Below are 17,610 nucleotides of genomic sequence, written 5' to 3'. Positions count from 1 at the left end.
CACTGCTGGCTATTTTCAAATTAGAAATTCATCAAGATATATATGATCCAACACTATTTATAATATCTATACTACAATGTCACTTATAACGATCACAAAGGGCTTGGATCTCATAAAATGTTAGCTTTTCTTTGATAAGGGAGAAGGAAACAAACAAAAAAGATTTTGAGAATCCACAAAAATGACACACCCTGTCCCCAGAAAGAAAATATATACAATATTAAGAAATTCTTTCCTCAAGAGTATTAATGAGTCAGGTGTAGTGACACATGCCTGGGATCCCAGTGACTGGGGAGGCCAACGCAAGAGGATTACAAGTTTGAGCCCAGCCTCGGCAACTTAGTGAGGTCCTGTGGATAAAATAAAAAATAAAAAGGGCTGGGAGTATGAAAAAATACCCTGGGTTCAATCCCAGTAGCCAAAAAAAGAGTATGAATGAGATAATACCCAATCTCCTTTACAGAAAAATACAACGAAATATTCTAACCATGAAGAGTAACACCAATAACATCTTTTTCTTAAAAATCATCCCCTCCTTTTAGTCATCTCTAAATTAGAGGTCTGTCATCCCTAAATTAGGTCTGTCTTGCAAAGGTCAGTAACAAACTTTCAGATGTAAAATGCAATGGCTATTTGCTGGTCTTCGGTCTCACAGCCTCACTTCAAAATTGATAATTGCTCTTACCCCAAAACACTTTCCACTGACTGCCTTCTAACACCATACTCTTGATTTTCCTTCTCTAACGTCTACCTTTGTTGGGTTTCCCTAATAAAAATCTCTAAATGCTAGGTGCCTAAGCCTCCATCTGAGACATCCTGTGTTTCCAAGTGAGCTACATTTCCCAGCCCTTCAAGATTCTCCACCCAGAGAGGTCTCCTGAATGTTATCTCAACATCAAAATATCCCTCTGCACTTCAATTACCTATATCAACTTCTATCTGACACCTTCATCTGGGTGCCTCATGGCAATCCATGTCTGAAAAGGAGTCATTTCCACCTTACCTTCCTTCTAACACATTCTATTTCATGGGTTTCCCAACCAATAAAACATCACCATCCTCTAGACAATAGCAAACCCCACAAACCTAGAGTCACTCCTGCTCCTTTCCCATAACTCCTATATGTAATTCATCAACACCTGAACAGGTCACAGTGTTCTAATCCCATCTCCACGGCCACCACCTTAATCCTAGCAACCACTACCAGTTAAACATAGCAGAGGTCTCCCTTCTCCCATTAGTGCCATATTCCTAGCTATTTTCCATAAGCAGGGAGGTGGATAAAGCCTTTTAAGTCACTGCAGAGATAATGTCACTTCCTAGCTTCAAAATCTTCAATGGCTTCCGACTGTTCTTCAAATAAAATCCCAACTCTTTACCATAGTTTATATAATCTGCATCACTTGGCTCCCCATACCGCAGGGCCTCTGTGTTTATGCTTCCCTCTGTCTGGGAGGTTCTTCCTGGACTTTGCACAAGGCCATTTCCTTTCTTCTCATCTTTCAGGTCTTTGCTTAAATGTCTTCTTAAGGCTTTTCCAGGTAACCTCCTTGCACTCCCCAATTATTCTCTATCACTGTGTTCCATTAGTTTCTTTCCTACTACTCTTCATTCAAATTTGTACTGATCCTTTTAATTGGTTGTTGCCTATAGTTCCTACTAAAATTCAAGTTTCACAAGCCAGAGGCTAGCTTTGTTTTTAGTCACCTATACAGCAACCCCTAGCACACACTCTATTATTTTAGATGACTAGGATCTTATCTACTTATGCTGCTGTCACTTTTTGATAGCCCTGCTTCCTGATCATAATTCTGACTTTTTGAGTTGCATCATATCTAAAACTTTCCTCCAAGAAAGATCACCCCAACCTCCTCTACTGCTATTTGAAAAATGTGTTTCAGTGTCTCTATAGAATTTACTAGGGGTCTGTCCACATCAATTTTCCATCTATCAATTAAAATAGATGTAAATGCCCAAGGTCCTAAAAGTACATATAATGATCATTGTTTTAACACTAGAAGACCCTCCTGAGAGCTCTCCATTGACTAATACTATTATTTAAAATGTAGTAGTGACACAGGTCCTTTGAGACACCTCAGAGGTGATACCTGTGGCAAATCTGCTTTTGAAGGCTATGTAAGAGATAATACCAGTTCCTTTACTTTGGCCTATTTCACTTTGTCACATTCAGGTCAGCACATTCTTTGAAAAGCAGACAGAACTTCGTTTTTAAACAACTCTGTTAAAGTATGAGCGAACAGTAGGCATGCCTCCCCGAGCAGCAAAACCTAGTAACAACTTTAAATTATTCTCTTCATATGAAAATCTCTAGTACTGCAGGACTTTCCCAGCTGGAATGGGACATTACCTTGGCATCCCAAAGATTTATCTATGTGGTGTGGCATAGATTCTGGAAGGCAATCCATGATCACTTGCACGTGTGTTTCAAAAAAAGAGTCATTAGCATACAGCCGTTCCTCGGTTCCGGTTCTCAAGCAGGGGCTTTGATGAGCTTTTAGCCTACAGAGTAGGAGGTTTCCCAGAGGATTAGAAGCATATTCTAACACCAGTTACCAGGTCTTTTGTTTCACTTCAGAGTGTGGCTGCATAAGAGAGGCTGAGTAAGAATGGGCTTATTATGAAACCCTGTTTCACTTCACTGGTGATAGGGAATGTGTCAGATGTCTCAAGCCGGTGCCAGCATCTCTAACATAACCAACTATCTGGGATAGCTTTAGGATTTGGGGGAACATCTCTGGAAACCCAACTTACTTAGTACCCCCCACATCCATGCTCACTTGTGGGCAAACAGTAACCTTATAAAGCCAAAATATGTGAATCAGAGCTATTATATTTTCTTTAAGACCTAAATTAGGTTTCTGTGTTTTTGTGTTTTAATTTAACAAATATGTACTCTTTACTCTTCCTTGGACATTGTAGAGATGCAAAAATAATAACCCCTGTTCTTAAGCAACTTAAAAGTTCCCTGGGAGAGAACAAACTGGAGACAGGAGTAGTTCAGTTGGTAAAGCACTTCCTCAAACCCATGAAGCACTGAGTTCAATCCTCAACACCACATAAAAATAAACAGATAAAAATAAGAATCGTGTGCATCTACAGCTAAAAGAAAAAAATTAAAAAATAAAAAACTGGAGACAGATGCTGCTGTTTCAAATTCTACATGAGCTGGAGTGCTACCAAGCACCAAAAAGGCTTCTAATCCGGTAGGAAACTGTCACTTCATCAAAATTCCAGGATACCATCCCTTCTCAGCATCCACTCTCCACTTAAGGCCTCTGTTGCATACTTTACCATCTTCTCTAATTGTGTTTACAACACTGTGTCGCCTTTGCTTGCAATTTCATCCCTTTCCTATTTGCTTCTTTCTTTCAGCCTACAAAGCGTACTCATAAATTTTTATATTTTAAAGCCCTTGGAGAAAATTTCCTTGACCTCCCCTAGACTTTTGCAAACCTCCACTCATCATCTTCCTTCTTCTTTGCTGCTTCTTTCTCCCAGTTCTGTTTACCAATCCTGCATTTGCAGACATCTCTCAGAACACAATTCTTAACTCTCCTATTCCCCTTGGCAATCTTAAGTACTTTACTATCACCAAAACTTTCAAGTCAAATGTGGACTTCCAAAGCCAGCTCCACTTAGCACCAGTGCCAGGCCATCTCAGGTTACATGTGTGCAAACTTAAACACACAGAAGCATCATGATGCCTACAGCTTACTCATGTGATGTCTCAAAATAAACAGAAACAATGCATACATGGTAAATTTTTAACACCTGAATAGTCAAGGTGAAGGGTGGGTACTTGCTGTATTATTCTTCTGCAGCTCTGAAAACTTTCAAACTAAAAACGTTTTGACAAACATGTAAGGTCTGAATCAAAGTCAGAAATCACTGTCCTTGCCTTTTAGGGGATTTATAATCTACTTGTCTAATCTCATCTAAAAGTGGGTAGATCTGAGAGTTCCACACGATTAATAATAAACTCATATATATAATCAAATTGCAAATATTTACTAATGGCCTACTAACTGTAACATGCTAACAAAAATTGTGTATGATCAACAAAGCAAATAATTAAACTATTTTAACCTTGGAGAGAGGACCTCTACCTCCCCCAAGTCAGTTCATTTTTCTGCCTTATCTATTTGTATTAATGATGGCACCAGCATCTTCCCCAGTACCCAAAGGGACCGTGTATTCCTTTTAAAGTTCTCCATATCTAAACCAGCAGCCAAGTTCCTTGGATTCTACTGCCGCCTTCTCTTCTCCACTTTAAAGGCCACCACCTGTTAACTCTGACCTACCACTGACTACTGAAGCAATCTCCAAGTCTCCTGCCTCCCACCCAGATCTACTCAATCCTTATTTGTCTCTATCCAGATGCTCAGCTCTAAATGAATTACAGCTCCTACTTAAAACAATGATACTGCTCCCTCAGTCTTTATAAAATGAAATTCAAAGCCTTAGCCCGATAGTGAGAAACACCACAAGATTGCTCTTATTTTATCCTCCCACTTGTTTCTTACTATCCAAAGCTTTATTCCCTCCCGTGCAAGAGTACCCTCTCTCTGCCATCTCTGCTTACATGTTTCCTCCACCAAGGAGACCCCTTATTCTTCACCCTATTTCTCATGTCCTCTGTGAAGTCTTCTCAGATTACTAAGTTCCCCAGGTCAAAGTTAGCTCTCATTCCACTGAACCTTTATAACATGTCAGTTTCATCTATTACTTTGATACTGTTCCCCCAGTCTCTATAAAATGAAGTTCAAAGACAATATTCAATATTTCCAAGTACTATTCAAAATCTGTATATGCCTTTCTTACCACCGGTACAGATTATGAACTCCTTGAGGGCAGTGCCTTTTCATGTAGAACAGGCACTCAAGGTTTGCCACAGGAATTTAACATCAGCATAGCATGCTTTACAAGAATCTACAAAGACTGGTATCTTCTAAGTTATAAGAATTTTCCTCAAAATACTACTTTAACAGTGATAGTTTTTATTCACACATGCACCTCATAAAATTTTCCCTTTTCATCATGTTTAAGTGTACAATTCTGTGGCACTAATTACATTCACAATATTGTACAATAACTGCCACTATTTCCACAATTTCCACCACACTATATAGAAACTCTGTACCCATTAGAAATAACTCCTATTCTCTCCTTCAAATAGCCCCTGGAAACCTCTAATCTAATTTCTGTTCCTCGGGGTTTGCCTATTTTAGGTATTTCATATAAGTGGAATCACACTCTGTCCTTTTGCATCCAGCTCATTTCACTTAGTGTAACATTTTCGAGGTTCGTACACATTGTTACCATGTATCAGAAATTTGTTCCTTTTCATGGCTGAATATTCCACTGTATACACATATGACATCTCATTTATCCACCTCAATGATATGAGTTATTTCCACTTTCTGGCCATTATGAATAATGCTGCTGTGATTATTGACATACATTTATCTGTTTTGAGTCCATTTTCAATTAACATGGGTACAAAAGTTAAAATGCTGAGTCATATGGTAATTCTGTTGAGCTACTTTGTGTGTGGGGAGGGGGGAGATACACACACAACTGGAGTTTGAATTCAAGGACTCACACATGCAAGCAAGCAAGCAAGCACTCTACCACTGAGCTACATCTCCAATCCTTTTACTTTATTTATTACTAAAGATTGAAGCCAAGGGAACTTAACCACAGAGTAGCATGCTGAGTCCTTTCTATTTTTTATTTTGAGACAGGAACTCACTAACTTGCTCAGGGCCTCGCTAAATTGCTGAAGCTGGTAAGTTGTCATACTCCTGCCTCAGCCTCCTGAGTCAGTGGAATTATAAGCATGTACCACTATGCCCAGCCTTTTATTTTGAGACAGGGTCTCCCTAAAATTTCCAAGGTGACCCCCCCTTGCAATTTTCTTGCTTCAACCTCCCCAGGAGCTGGGATTACAGGTGAGCACAACAGCAACAATAGGGTTTTATAATTCAGATACAGCTTTTTGGTAAACACAACAGCCACAAGAGTTACCTACTCATTTGGAAAACTATTCACTTCTGGACAGGTTTCCTTCCAACCCTTTCAGGACCCAGATGATGATCTAATTTCAGGAGCTTAACCCTTGTTTGGGTGCTAACTTGAGTGTGTTGCCATTCCAGTCTCCTGGTTCTCTCTATTTTCAACATTGCTTTTACATATGTAAAGATATAGATACTGCAATGGTAACATCCCAAGTGAAAAGTTATGAAACTAACCATTGTTCAGATGTTTAAGTCATATTTTCATCGTTAATGCATTTAGCAACATTAGATAAAGGCATTAAAAGGATGTTTTTCAGTACATACATGGATTTTTGAAAAGGATGACTTTTGTTAATCCCACTCTTAACTCAACAACCATTTAAAACATGCTGAACTTGGACAACTGTTTAAGACTGTATTATTGCAAGAAACAGACTTCTTTTCATTCCCAAGGTTAGCAGCCTCTCACTATCACTACCACCAATTATAGATTTTATTAAATGAGAAAAATACAAGTATATAAATTCAAATAAACTATGTAGAAAACTATGCACAAAGTGCAAATCTGAAGCATCTCTGCAAAGAGAACAGAAGACGTCATGGAGATCTTTCACTATTTAATAAACAAACTTGCACATTTGAATTTTTCAAAAATACACGTTCTTATACTATCGTGTAATGGTTTTAAATTAAATGTATTTACAATACATATTAAATAAATTTTATGATAAAAAAGGCAATGTTAGCTAAAAAGATGAACTATCAAAAAGAGGCTAGCTGGGATCCGTGGTGCATATCTATAATCCTAGCGGCTCAGGAAGCTGAGGCAGGAGGATTCTGAGTTAAAAGCCATCTTCAGCAATATAATAAGGCCAACTAAGCAACTCAGTGAGACCCTGTCTCTAAAAAAAATACAAAATAGGGATGGGGATGTGGATCAGTGGTTGAGTGCCTCCAAGTTCGATCCCTGGTACCCCCACCACAATAAAAGCTCAACAGGCAATTCTAATATCACCATATCACAAACAGAAAACTTCAATCTCAATTGAACTTTACAGCAATTGAACATTTATAAGCCCGGCAAGCCAGGTATTTTAGACCATTCTAATAGATGAGGAAAAAGAGGCTGAGAAAATTTAGAAGCTTTTTAGACAAATGCACTGATTTTTTTTTAAAGATGGTCTTCTCTTTCACCTTTAAATCATATGATTTACAGCTGAACACAGGCAATGCATGCTCATAATCCCAACTACTCAGGAGGGGGAAATGGGAAGATTACAAATTCAAGGACAGCCTTGGCAACTTAATGAGACCCTATCTCAGAATTTAAAAATGTAGCTCAGATAGAGCACCCCATGGTTCAATCCCCAATACACACACACACACACACAAACACACACACACAGAGTAAATATGATTTAGTTGTAAAACTTTAAAACCAAACGTATGTAATTACATAATACAGTTATCCAAGAAAAACAAAAAGCACTGAGTTCAGGAAAAAGAAAACTACTGGTCAAAATATAATGAATTAAATAAAAGGAAATTTATGTTTATTATTTTCTCCCCATGACTGAAATGTTTAATGATTTCTCAAAAACAGTTTATCTTAAAATGGCAGCCAACCAAAATCTCAGTTTTTAGGTTTCAAGTCACTATATGAGAAGGTTGTTCACAATATAAATGTGTCCATTAAAAAAAATCTGAAGTTTAAAGGACTTAGACAAAATATGCCGATCACGATGCGTGGACATACCATCTACGTTTAAGTCTAAGGGCTAGTTATATAGCTGTAACTAGTCAATTTAGCAAAGTTTCAGCTGTGGGCTATAAATAACAGCTGCAAAACTGACTCTAGTGGCCCAGAGTTCACCAGCTATTTAAAAGGCATAATTTTACAATCCAAGATAGGACAAGCGATAGAGAGTCATTACAGCAGTCAAGACAATATTTTTTTCCTAAAAGAACTGAGCTAAACGATAAAGAAAAAAAGCCTTACCAAATACACAGTAAATTGAAAGATACTGAATACCCACTGAAGGAAGTAAGTTCTGGAAAAGGTTAAAATGTATCTGAGATACATTAATTGAAAGCCAGGTATTTAGCTCTTTCAAAATATAATTTATGGTTGACGAAATCACAATTCAATAGGAACCAAACTATTTAGCTTTCATGCTGAGGGTTGCTTTGGGAAAAAATACTTTTTAAAATGCGTGCATTTAAAATAATTAAATTCATACATTTTAACTGGAAGCTAACTTCAAAAATTATCCCCAAACTGAATCATTCCTTTTCATCTCCACATTAAGCAATTACATCCTCTAAGATACAAGAACGAAGCATAAAACCAAACACATGTAAGAGACCTGAATATCGGGACTACTAACATTAAAACCATAACACTAGTAAAGGCAACTGAAAGTTAAAAAACAAACTCGGGGGTGGAGTACAGGTTACTGAATCCAGGGATATTCTACCACTAAACTGCATCCCCAGCATTTCTTAGTTATTTTGAAACAGGGTCTTGCTAAATTGCCCCAGCTGGCTTTCAACTTGCAATTTTCCTGCCTCAGCCTCTCAAATCATTGGGATTACAGCCATGTGTCACTGAACTTGGCTTAAAAGTAGAAATTTTAATTCATATTACTTAAAATTTTAATTTATATTACTTAAAAGATCCCACTGAAAGATGTCTTGAGAAAATAAAGCAGTCACTATTTGAAAAGGACAACATAATAGACATTCTCTTGCAAAATAAAGATGACTGGTATTTTCTCTGAATTTACACATTTTTCTCCACATCTTTAAGTGCATTGAGATTTGTCTGTCCACTATCAATCAACCAATAGCCATGCAGCTTACAGCTTCTCCTGACATCAGCACAGTTAATGCCCAGTTTCACCTTAATTAGGTGGATATTCCAAAGATAAAAAGTTCTACATGCCACAGAAACATAACTCTCTCATACATGAACTCAACTGAAATAATGCAAAACTGAAATGTACTTATCCTATTTTTAAAATGATTCATACCATCAAAATCTTCAAATTGTTTATAATTTAAAATTCGTCAGCACTTATTCATAAGAAAGCCATTACATGTTCTAATAAAATATTAGTTTTGAAACTATGCTTTAAAAACTTTTTGGGCTGGGATGTGGCTCAAGCGGTAGCACGCTCGCCTGACATGCGTGCGGCCCGGGTTCGATCCTCAGCACCATATAAAAACAAAGATGTTGTGTCCGCCGAGAACTAAAATATTAAAAAAAAAAAAAAAAAACACTTTATAATCCCATCAGCTTGAGCTGTGTGAACATGAGAGACATGATATAAAACCGAGCAATAACTACAAAATACAGATCTTCCAGGGGAATGTCCACAGACTCCACACAACCAACCCCAGGAAGCGGTGTACTTCCATTTGAACACCAGTTTCTCTGTCTCCAGTTTCTCAACATATTGAAAAGATCTTTTTTTTTCTTTTTTTGTGGTGTTAGGGATTGAACCCAGGGCCCTATGCATGGGAGGCAAGCACTTTGCCAACGGAGCTATATCCCCAGCCCCCTGAAAAGATTCTTATTGGCCATGAAAGAAATCCTCAAGAACAACAAAGTGATTCAGTTTTGAACTAAAGAGCATTTCAAACTAAAAATGACTTTTCTCACAGAACAGGACAAAAATTCAATAAGCATCTCACACCTGGTCAACATTAAGAAAAAATGCATCCAAACTGTGTATGATGGTGCATGCCAATAACCCAAGATACTCCACAGGCTAGGCCAGGGGATCACAAACTGGAGGCCAGTTGGGGCAACTTGGTGAGACTCTGTTTCCAATTTTAAAAAGGGGGTTGGGAAATATAGCTCAGTGGTCAAGTGCCTGGGCTCAACCCCATTTCAGGTGGGGAAAAAAGTATCCTATAAAATAGAAATACTGAAGTTTGCATTTAATCCAGTAATCACAGTTTAGAAAGTTCAATGATAATAAGCAAAATACTGCATTTAGTTTTCTTTTTTTTTAATATTTTTTTAGTTATAGTTGGGCACAATATCTTTATTTTATTTTTATGTGGTGCTGAAGATGGAACCCAATGCCTCACACATGCTAGGCGAGCGCTCTACCACTGAGCCCTACATTTAGTTTTCAACCTGAACACTCCCACATATTCATCTTAAATTCTGCATATGGCCAATGAATATTTTGCCAGTAACTTCTACTCCTATCTCCAAGTTAGAACATTAATGAAATCTGACATCCCATTCCATTGCCAATCCCAAGAACTGGGAATATGGTAAATGCTATACTTCATTTTTTTTTCCTTTTCTTTTTTTTAATTGATTAAAAATAATAATAAATGACAGCAGAATGCATTACAAATCTTATTACATGTATACAGCACAATTTTTCACATCTCTGATTGTACATAAAGTATGTTGACACCAATTTGTGTCTTCATACATGTACTTTGGATGATGATGTCTATAACATTCAACCGCTATACTTCATTTTTGAACTACAGGAATTATAGGATCTAAGAATGATTCTGCATGAAATACAGTCTTATTACAGAGTTCGAAATCTTTCCTTGCACCTTGACTCAACAGTAGCAAATGGCTATTCTAAATAAAGTTAAGTGACCAACAAACCCTTTGAAAACTGGTTTCAAATTGTTTTGAAACTTAAACACACACAACACACACACACACACACACACACATATATATGGACTGAATGAACATTATCAAGGGAAAACACCACCTTGTAGGAATTTAAATCTATAATTACAAACAAAATCCTTTTATCAAAGCCACAAATTATTTCCTGAAGTGCTCTGCCAAAAGTTCAATACAAAATAAGTTTGAGGATCCAGTGTTTTAACTCTACACTTTTATATTGGCTTCATAGCCTTGAATAAGAGATTACTGTACCAACGCAAGTTTTCTAAGCCAAAATGTACCTCAGCAACTGAAGTGTTTTGCATCATCTTTAAATAATATAAAAATCCATTAGGCAAAGAAAGGTACACCTTTAAATTTACTTTGCAGTTTTGTTTCATGTATGTAAAAGTGTCTACTACAAATAAATCCATTACTTGGCTTCTACAAAGTACTGAGATAGTCAAAGTTTCAAAGACATTACACTCTGGTTAATACATTTCAGCGTACTTGATGCTAGCGCCAAAACAAGGAATTAACCGAAGTAAAGCAAAAATCTACAATATTACAAAGAAAAACCCAAGACAGAGATTAGAAGAATTTTAAAAGAAAATAATCTGAAAGGCAGCTCACCTGCAGTTAGGTGGAGGGTCTAAAGTGATGTCTGCCAGTTCCTTCTGAATCCTGGAGTCAGGGAAATGAGAAAGAGAAACACAAGACGCATTAAGGCCTTGCAAGCCTCCCACCTGTAACTACAGGTCTGGCAGACAGACCTAGCAGCGATAATTGGATTCCACTGGGGAATGAGGAAAAGACACATCAAAAACTCAGGTCTGGGACTGGGAATGTAGGTAAGTGATAGAGCACCTGCACAGATGCGTGAGGCACCGGGTTCAGTGAGGGGTGGGGGTGGGGTGGAGGGCAGATCTGTAATTTAGGAAAAAAACTTTCCCCCCCAGAAGCAGTGAAGCGGCAATCTGAGGTCTCCTGCCATCACCTACAATGTGTGGGTTCCAAATTCGCCTCCCACATTTATTTTCCATTTGGGAATCATTTTAAAGATTCCCACTTGTGAGCCGGGCTGGTGGCGCACGCGGTAACTAAGAAGTTGGAGGCAGGAGGATGGCAAGTTCGAGGCCAACCGGGGCAGCAAGGCGAGACTGAGGTCTCAAAATTTAAAAAGGGAAAAGAAAAAAATATGAGGCGGGCTGTACCCTTCGTGATCGAGTGCTGGCCTAGGAGGCACAAGGTCCAGCATTCAATTCCCCGCACCGCAAAAACAAACAGCCCCACTAGCAGAGCAGTTCCCTGATTCCTCCTTCCCCTGCTCCTCCTCTCCCCTAGGGCAGAGATCAGAGCCTCCGTGGGTGGGAAGGTCGCGACCCTCTGGCCTCCCCGCCCCGGGAACGCGCCGCTCCAGCGCTAGCCTGGCCCGACGCCCTCACGTCCGGCCCGCCCCGGCAGGGCGCCCCCAGCAGGCCGAGGATCCCAGGACCCGCCCGGCACCGGCCCGAGTCCTCGGTGACGAAGCCAACATGGCGGCTCCCCGCGAGGCCCCTCGGGCCCTGACTGACCTGCCAGGCGTCGCGCACCCTCGGGGCTGGCCGCTCGGCAGCCGCCCCCGCGGCCGGTCCCTCCCACCCCTACTTGCGCACGGACGGCTCGCGCTGCGCGGGTGAAGTTGCCAGCCGGAGGGGATGGGGTGCCCGCGCGGGGGACGCTCCGGGTGCTCAGCGCCGCCCGGAACCTCGGCCCCGACGCCACGCGTCGGCCCGCAGCACCCGCCCGGGCCGCACAGGTGCACTCGCGCCGGCCTCCGCACGCTCGCTCAGCCCACCTCTCCAGACCTGCCTTTTCCCGACGTCCTAACTTCCCTTGGAAGGCCTGCCCTTTCCTTCCCTGTGGACGCGGACCCCGGACTCCAGTTTTCTGCCCAGGCACCAACCCTCGATTTCACAAAGAGTCCCATCCCCCACTCCTAGGCCGAAGCCACCAGGCAGTTCACACCAAGCCCTGGCCTTTGTCTTCTGCTTACCTAGGCGCTCAGAGCATCCATGAATAGGACAAACTTGGGGCCTAAGAGCCTCTGCCACTTCTAATACGCCGCCTAATTTTTATAATCTTTTCTCCTATCATATAAAGCCCTCGGGGCTGTTTTACAACTTAAAAAATCTCACCATGGCAGGATGGTAGTAAAAACAAGAACAAACATACACGCTAGGCAATTTGAATAACAATGATGCTTTTCTCTTTCCAAAGGTTTTCGGAGGGTAGGAAGAGGCCGCTATATGCATGAGGTTTTAAAAGGCGCTATTTCTTTCCACGTTAAAAAAAAAAAAAAAAATTAAGGGCGACGACTAGGGAAGTTCTTTCAACTTTCCTATTGAAGGATATTTCCTGCCTCCTACAAATCTGGTCAGTTTAAGAAAGGGGTTTTTTCAGTCTCTACTGTCATCTATTTACCAGTGTCCTGCTAAATTCCCCTGCTACCAATAAGCATTTCAATTCAAAGACAGTGGCATCCCTGTTGTTTAACTCATTGGATGTTAGATTTAAGAGTTCCAAATCCTGGCTTCCTGAAGATTCCCTACTTGCAGCTTTTAGAATTGGCTGTAATTGGTTTTGTTTGTTTTGCAGTACTGGGGATTGAACCCAAGGGGGCTTTACCGCTGAGCTATAACCCCCTTTTTAATTTTTATTTTAAGACAGGATCTCTCTAAATTGCCTGGAATTTGCAATTCTGCCTCAACCTCCCTAGTTGCTGGGATTACAGGCATGCATCACCGCAGCCAGCTGAACTGACTACATTTTTAAGACCTAGGTATGAAAAAATGCCCTCTCCCTCGGGTCAAATAAGGCAATCGCTTCCTTAATACCTAAAAAGTGTATTACCAGACAGCTTTATGCACTTCATCTTGACAGCCAGCATTTGCACCATTTCCAGAGTGCTGGCCAAAGATTTGCAAGAGGAATACATGCATAGGAGTGAATCTTGTTCAGAACACTCTCCATAGGGGCTTTCCTCTCCCAGCCAGCCCCCCATAGTTTAGAAACCACTTTCCAATGTGCAATGAGTAACCCATTAAGTCTGCCAATTCAGTCTTGTTTTCACACCAACTCTTGGTAAATTTGTCTCTTCCAATTCTATGGCCAATAACTATCTTCCAAATCAATATATTTCACAAAGCACCATCTATAGGATCTCACTAACATCAATTTTCCTCTTTCACTCTTTCTTGGATATACTGTCCCTCTCCACCTTCTGCCTTTTGATATTAACCTTAGCTCTGCTTTAATACAAATAGTCACTCTTCAGCAAGTTCTCCAGGCAACTAAATTCACTGTATAAAAACAAAACTGGTGTTAACTTATAGGTAAAATCACTATTTGAAGCTTCTCATCTCTTTCCCAGCCATTCCAAATAACTTTTTAACCTCCTTTGCCTAAATGAGCAAATTGAGTCTAGGGAAAAATCCTCCTCTTTGTGAATGCTAACAAAAAGCACACTATATTTTATTTGGTACCTATGCCTTTCCCCCAAATATATTCATGTACACCAGGGATACCCAGCAAAATATAGAAAAAAAAAACCACTAATGACCTAAAGCAGATATCCTACATTGGGGCAGGTCAGGCCAAAAGCAGCCTGAGGATAGGGAGCTTAGAGGCTTGGGGGAGGGGTAATAGTTAAGAAAAGGACCCAGCCAGAGTGGATAGGGTAGATGCCAGATTCCAGGAGAACCCACTCAGAGCTAATCAAAAAGGGCCAGTTAGGACTCCTGGGAAGATGAGATATAATCAAATTAACCTCCCTAAAATGACAGCAATCTTCCAAGTCATGCCATTTCACCCAAGAACTTCACACTGTTTAAAATAAGCTACACATTGGCCAACAACTAGGTCACCAAAACAGTTTACTAAATTTTCCAAAACTTCAAGTCAGGGGAAATGACAGAACTCAAACTCTCAGGCTCACTACTCTTCTGAAAAATCCCTTTAAGAATGGAATCCTATCTAACCCAGCATTTGGATTCCTTACGGTCTTCACAGCTTGCCACTTTAAGGTTTAACAACTATTTAACTGAGAACAGAAGGATTTATGAAAGGGTGTCTGGGGGTTCCTAGAAATCTGCTATAGATTATTTTAAGGGTCATAGGGATCAGAGGATGTTACTTAAGGATGATGGTGGTAAAAAAGTAGCTAACAGGAGAGAAGAGAAAAGGAATAAAAAAGCCACTACCTTGAATTCATTTGAAAAAAAAGGGAAGGGGGTGAAAACTTCAGTTTTACAGCATGAGAGCCAATGGCACCAGGAGGAAAAGTCTCCCTGAAATTTGGCAAGTAGAAATTCTTAGAAAAGAGTCACAAAAACAACGTGGAACAACCATTTTACAATCATTTACTGGTTGATTCATTTGCATCAACTCCCCAAGTCAGAAAAATCTCTTAAAATTCCATCAGAAAACATCACCTACTAAATTTTTTGCCTGCTCATGTGAGCTATTTATTCCTTTTGCAATTTGTGGAGAAAGCACTATGAAAAAAGATCATCCCTGCAACAGGTGATGAGGAAGTAAGACGGTCATAGAATTCATTTAGACACGACTTGTCTGGGAATGTGTTAGTAATTAAGAAGTGGGATGACAGCCTTGGAGAGGGTAACAGATCAGTGACCCGAAATCAAATTTGAGGGTCACTAACAAAAGTAACGCGGATTCTTACAAACTTCAGCAAGAAACTCAAGCAGCAAGCCACAACAGCTGCATGTGGACAATGATTAAAAGTAAAACAGAAGAGGCAACAGAGAAAATAATTAGGGCTTCCATGGCCCCATTTTCATTTTTGAGAACACATAAACTATGAGGAGCACTGAAGCTACCCTCACTGGGAGGCAGATCAAATGCAGTACGAGGCAGTTCGGAAGACAGGAAGCCTGTGGGGGGGAGGGTGGGGAGGGGATACGGTACCTCTTGGCGCTGGTGGAAAGGAGCTTGGAGTTTTTGCTCATGCTGACTTTACTCTCCTTCTTCTTGGGGGTGTTTGTTTCTTTCTCGGTTTGCTGGTTGGAGGACGAAGATGAGGAGGAGCTGGTGCTGGCCCTCGAATCGTCATCCGACATAGCGAACCCCCCACCCCACCCCGCAAACGGCCCCTGCAGGGGGAGGGAAACAAAACAGAAACACACAAACCATGCAGGCGGTGTAAATAAGGAACTCGAGTGCTGTCAGGAGGGCACAGACCCTGGCTGCACCCGGCCGCCCACTACCCGCTTTTCAAAGTCTCCAGGCCCATTAAAGCTTTTGCAAATCGGTCGTGGCTTGTTTATTTTTGGCCCCAAGTGAAGGACACGGTGGGAAAACGGTCTGGAGCCCTGCAAGCAGCCCCTCCCTCGCCCCCCGGGGCTCCCCACCAGGCCGGGAGGGAAAGCCGAGGTGGTGGAGGAGGACAGGGGCGCGGGGTGCCTCGGTGGGGACAGGAGGGAAGGTCCCGGCGGCCGGCCGGCCTTGGAGCTGTTTTTGTCCGCTTTCCGGGGGTCGCGGGGGGCCGGTGGCCCGGGCGAGACTGCGGGGGCCACGAGCGGAGTTTGGCTAGGTCGGGAGGCGAGGAGGGGCGGGAAGGAGTAAGAGAGGAAGCCGAAACGGGGGGACGGAGGCGGGGAGCGGGTGCCCGGTGGGGGAAGGGAGAGGCCGCCGGGGGGGCAGGGGCGACGAGGCCCGAGGCCCCGCGCCGCGCCCCGACGCCCCTCCCGCCGGCCTGCCCCAGGGCGGCCCAGCTCGGGACTGCGCGGTCGGGGCGGGGGTCCGGAGCACACGCCCGATCGCACCTCGCGGAGGGGTGGGGGAAGCGGGGGGCTCGGCCTCCGCAGTAGCGGAATAACAATGAGCCCGTCGGCCCGGGAGGGATTAATCCCCGCGGCCCCCGCCCGGGAGGAAAGCGGGGCTCCCCCAACTCCCCCTCCCCCGCTCCCGGCCCCCTCAGCGGCCAGTGGGGGGCTCCCGGGCAGCGCTGACAGTTCGAGCCACAATGCCCCCCCACCCGGCCCCGACGCGGGCGGCCCCGGCACCCCACGCGGCCGGGGGTCCCTGCCCATCCCCCGCGGGCGGGCCCCGGACCCCTGGGGCTCCCCGGCCCCTCTCCACCACCACCCGGCCCCGTGCCTGGCGGCCCGGGCGGCGCGGGTCCGGGAGGCGGCGAGGGGTGTCCCCGAGGCCCGGCGGCGCGGCCGGGGGGCGGCGGGCGGCGGGGGGGATCCCCGTACCTCTCTTTGTGTCTGGCTCCTCCGTGCCGCCGCCGCGGCTGCTGCTGCGGCTGCGGCTGGGCCTGGCCACTCGTGTCTCTCTCTCGCTGGGAGAGAAGCGGAAGTGCAGCAACAGCAACTATTAAACAGGCAATGGCTTCCCCCAGCCACACACGCTCGCACACACACCACTCCTCCTCCTCCTCCTCCTCCTCCTCCTCCTCCTCCTCCTCCTCCTCCTCCTCCTCCTCCTCCTCCTCCTCCTCGCCCTCACCCCTCCCCCACCCGGCCCGGTCCCACCCACCCGCGCTCCCCTCCCCCTGCAACACCTCGGGGGTGGGGGTGGCGCGAGGAGGACACCGGGGACCCCGGAAAACCCTGTCGCCTTCCCCACCCACACCCCGACCCCAGCGCCGCCTCCGGACTCCCGGGAAGGGGGCGAGGGGTGTGAATTTTTTCTCAAGTGGTTTGGGGGACCTGGATTCTGGGCGCGACCGGGGAAGCGGGTGAGCGACGGGGGGCGATTGAAACTAGATGGAATAGAGAGAGGAAGTTCTTTCCAATGAAGGCTTCTGGAAAAGGGGGGGGGGCGGGAGTGGCAAATTAGTGAAAAAGATGGTCATCTGGCGACAAGGACTTTGGACTAGAAAATGCAGCGGGAACTCCTCCTAAAAAAAAG

The 17,610-nt window shown here is 43.2% G+C and overlaps 1 protein-coding gene across 2 annotated transcripts in view; it reads right to left on the bottom strand.

The window, feature by feature from the left end:
• The window catches only part of Ube2e1 (ubiquitin conjugating enzyme E2 E1), a 68,757-nt gene extending 51,641 nt beyond the window's left edge, over positions 1-17,116 (bottom strand). The window contains exons 1-3 of one of the 2 annotated variants that reach the window (XM_076868569.1): positions 16,953-17,116; positions 15,661-15,845; positions 11,326-11,376 (exon numbers count right to left, since the gene is read on the bottom strand). In XM_076868569.1, coding sequence (XP_076724684.1) covers positions 11,326-11,376; positions 15,661-15,812 — 203 coding nt within the window. In that variant the 5' untranslated portion in view covers positions 15,813-15,845; positions 16,953-17,116. The remainder of the gene's footprint in view (positions 1-11,325; positions 11,377-15,660; positions 15,846-16,952) is intronic. The other variant, XM_076868571.1, reaches the window with a different exon arrangement.
• Positions 17,117-17,610: the final 494 nt, after the last annotated feature.

The sequence above is a fragment of the Callospermophilus lateralis genome, chromosome 1 (assembly GCF_048772815.1).
Source record: "Callospermophilus lateralis isolate mCalLat2 chromosome 1, mCalLat2.hap1, whole genome shotgun sequence".
NCBI lineage: Eukaryota > Metazoa > Chordata > Mammalia > Rodentia > Sciuridae > Callospermophilus > Callospermophilus lateralis.
This window is presented reverse-complemented; position numbering and strand designations above follow the sequence as displayed.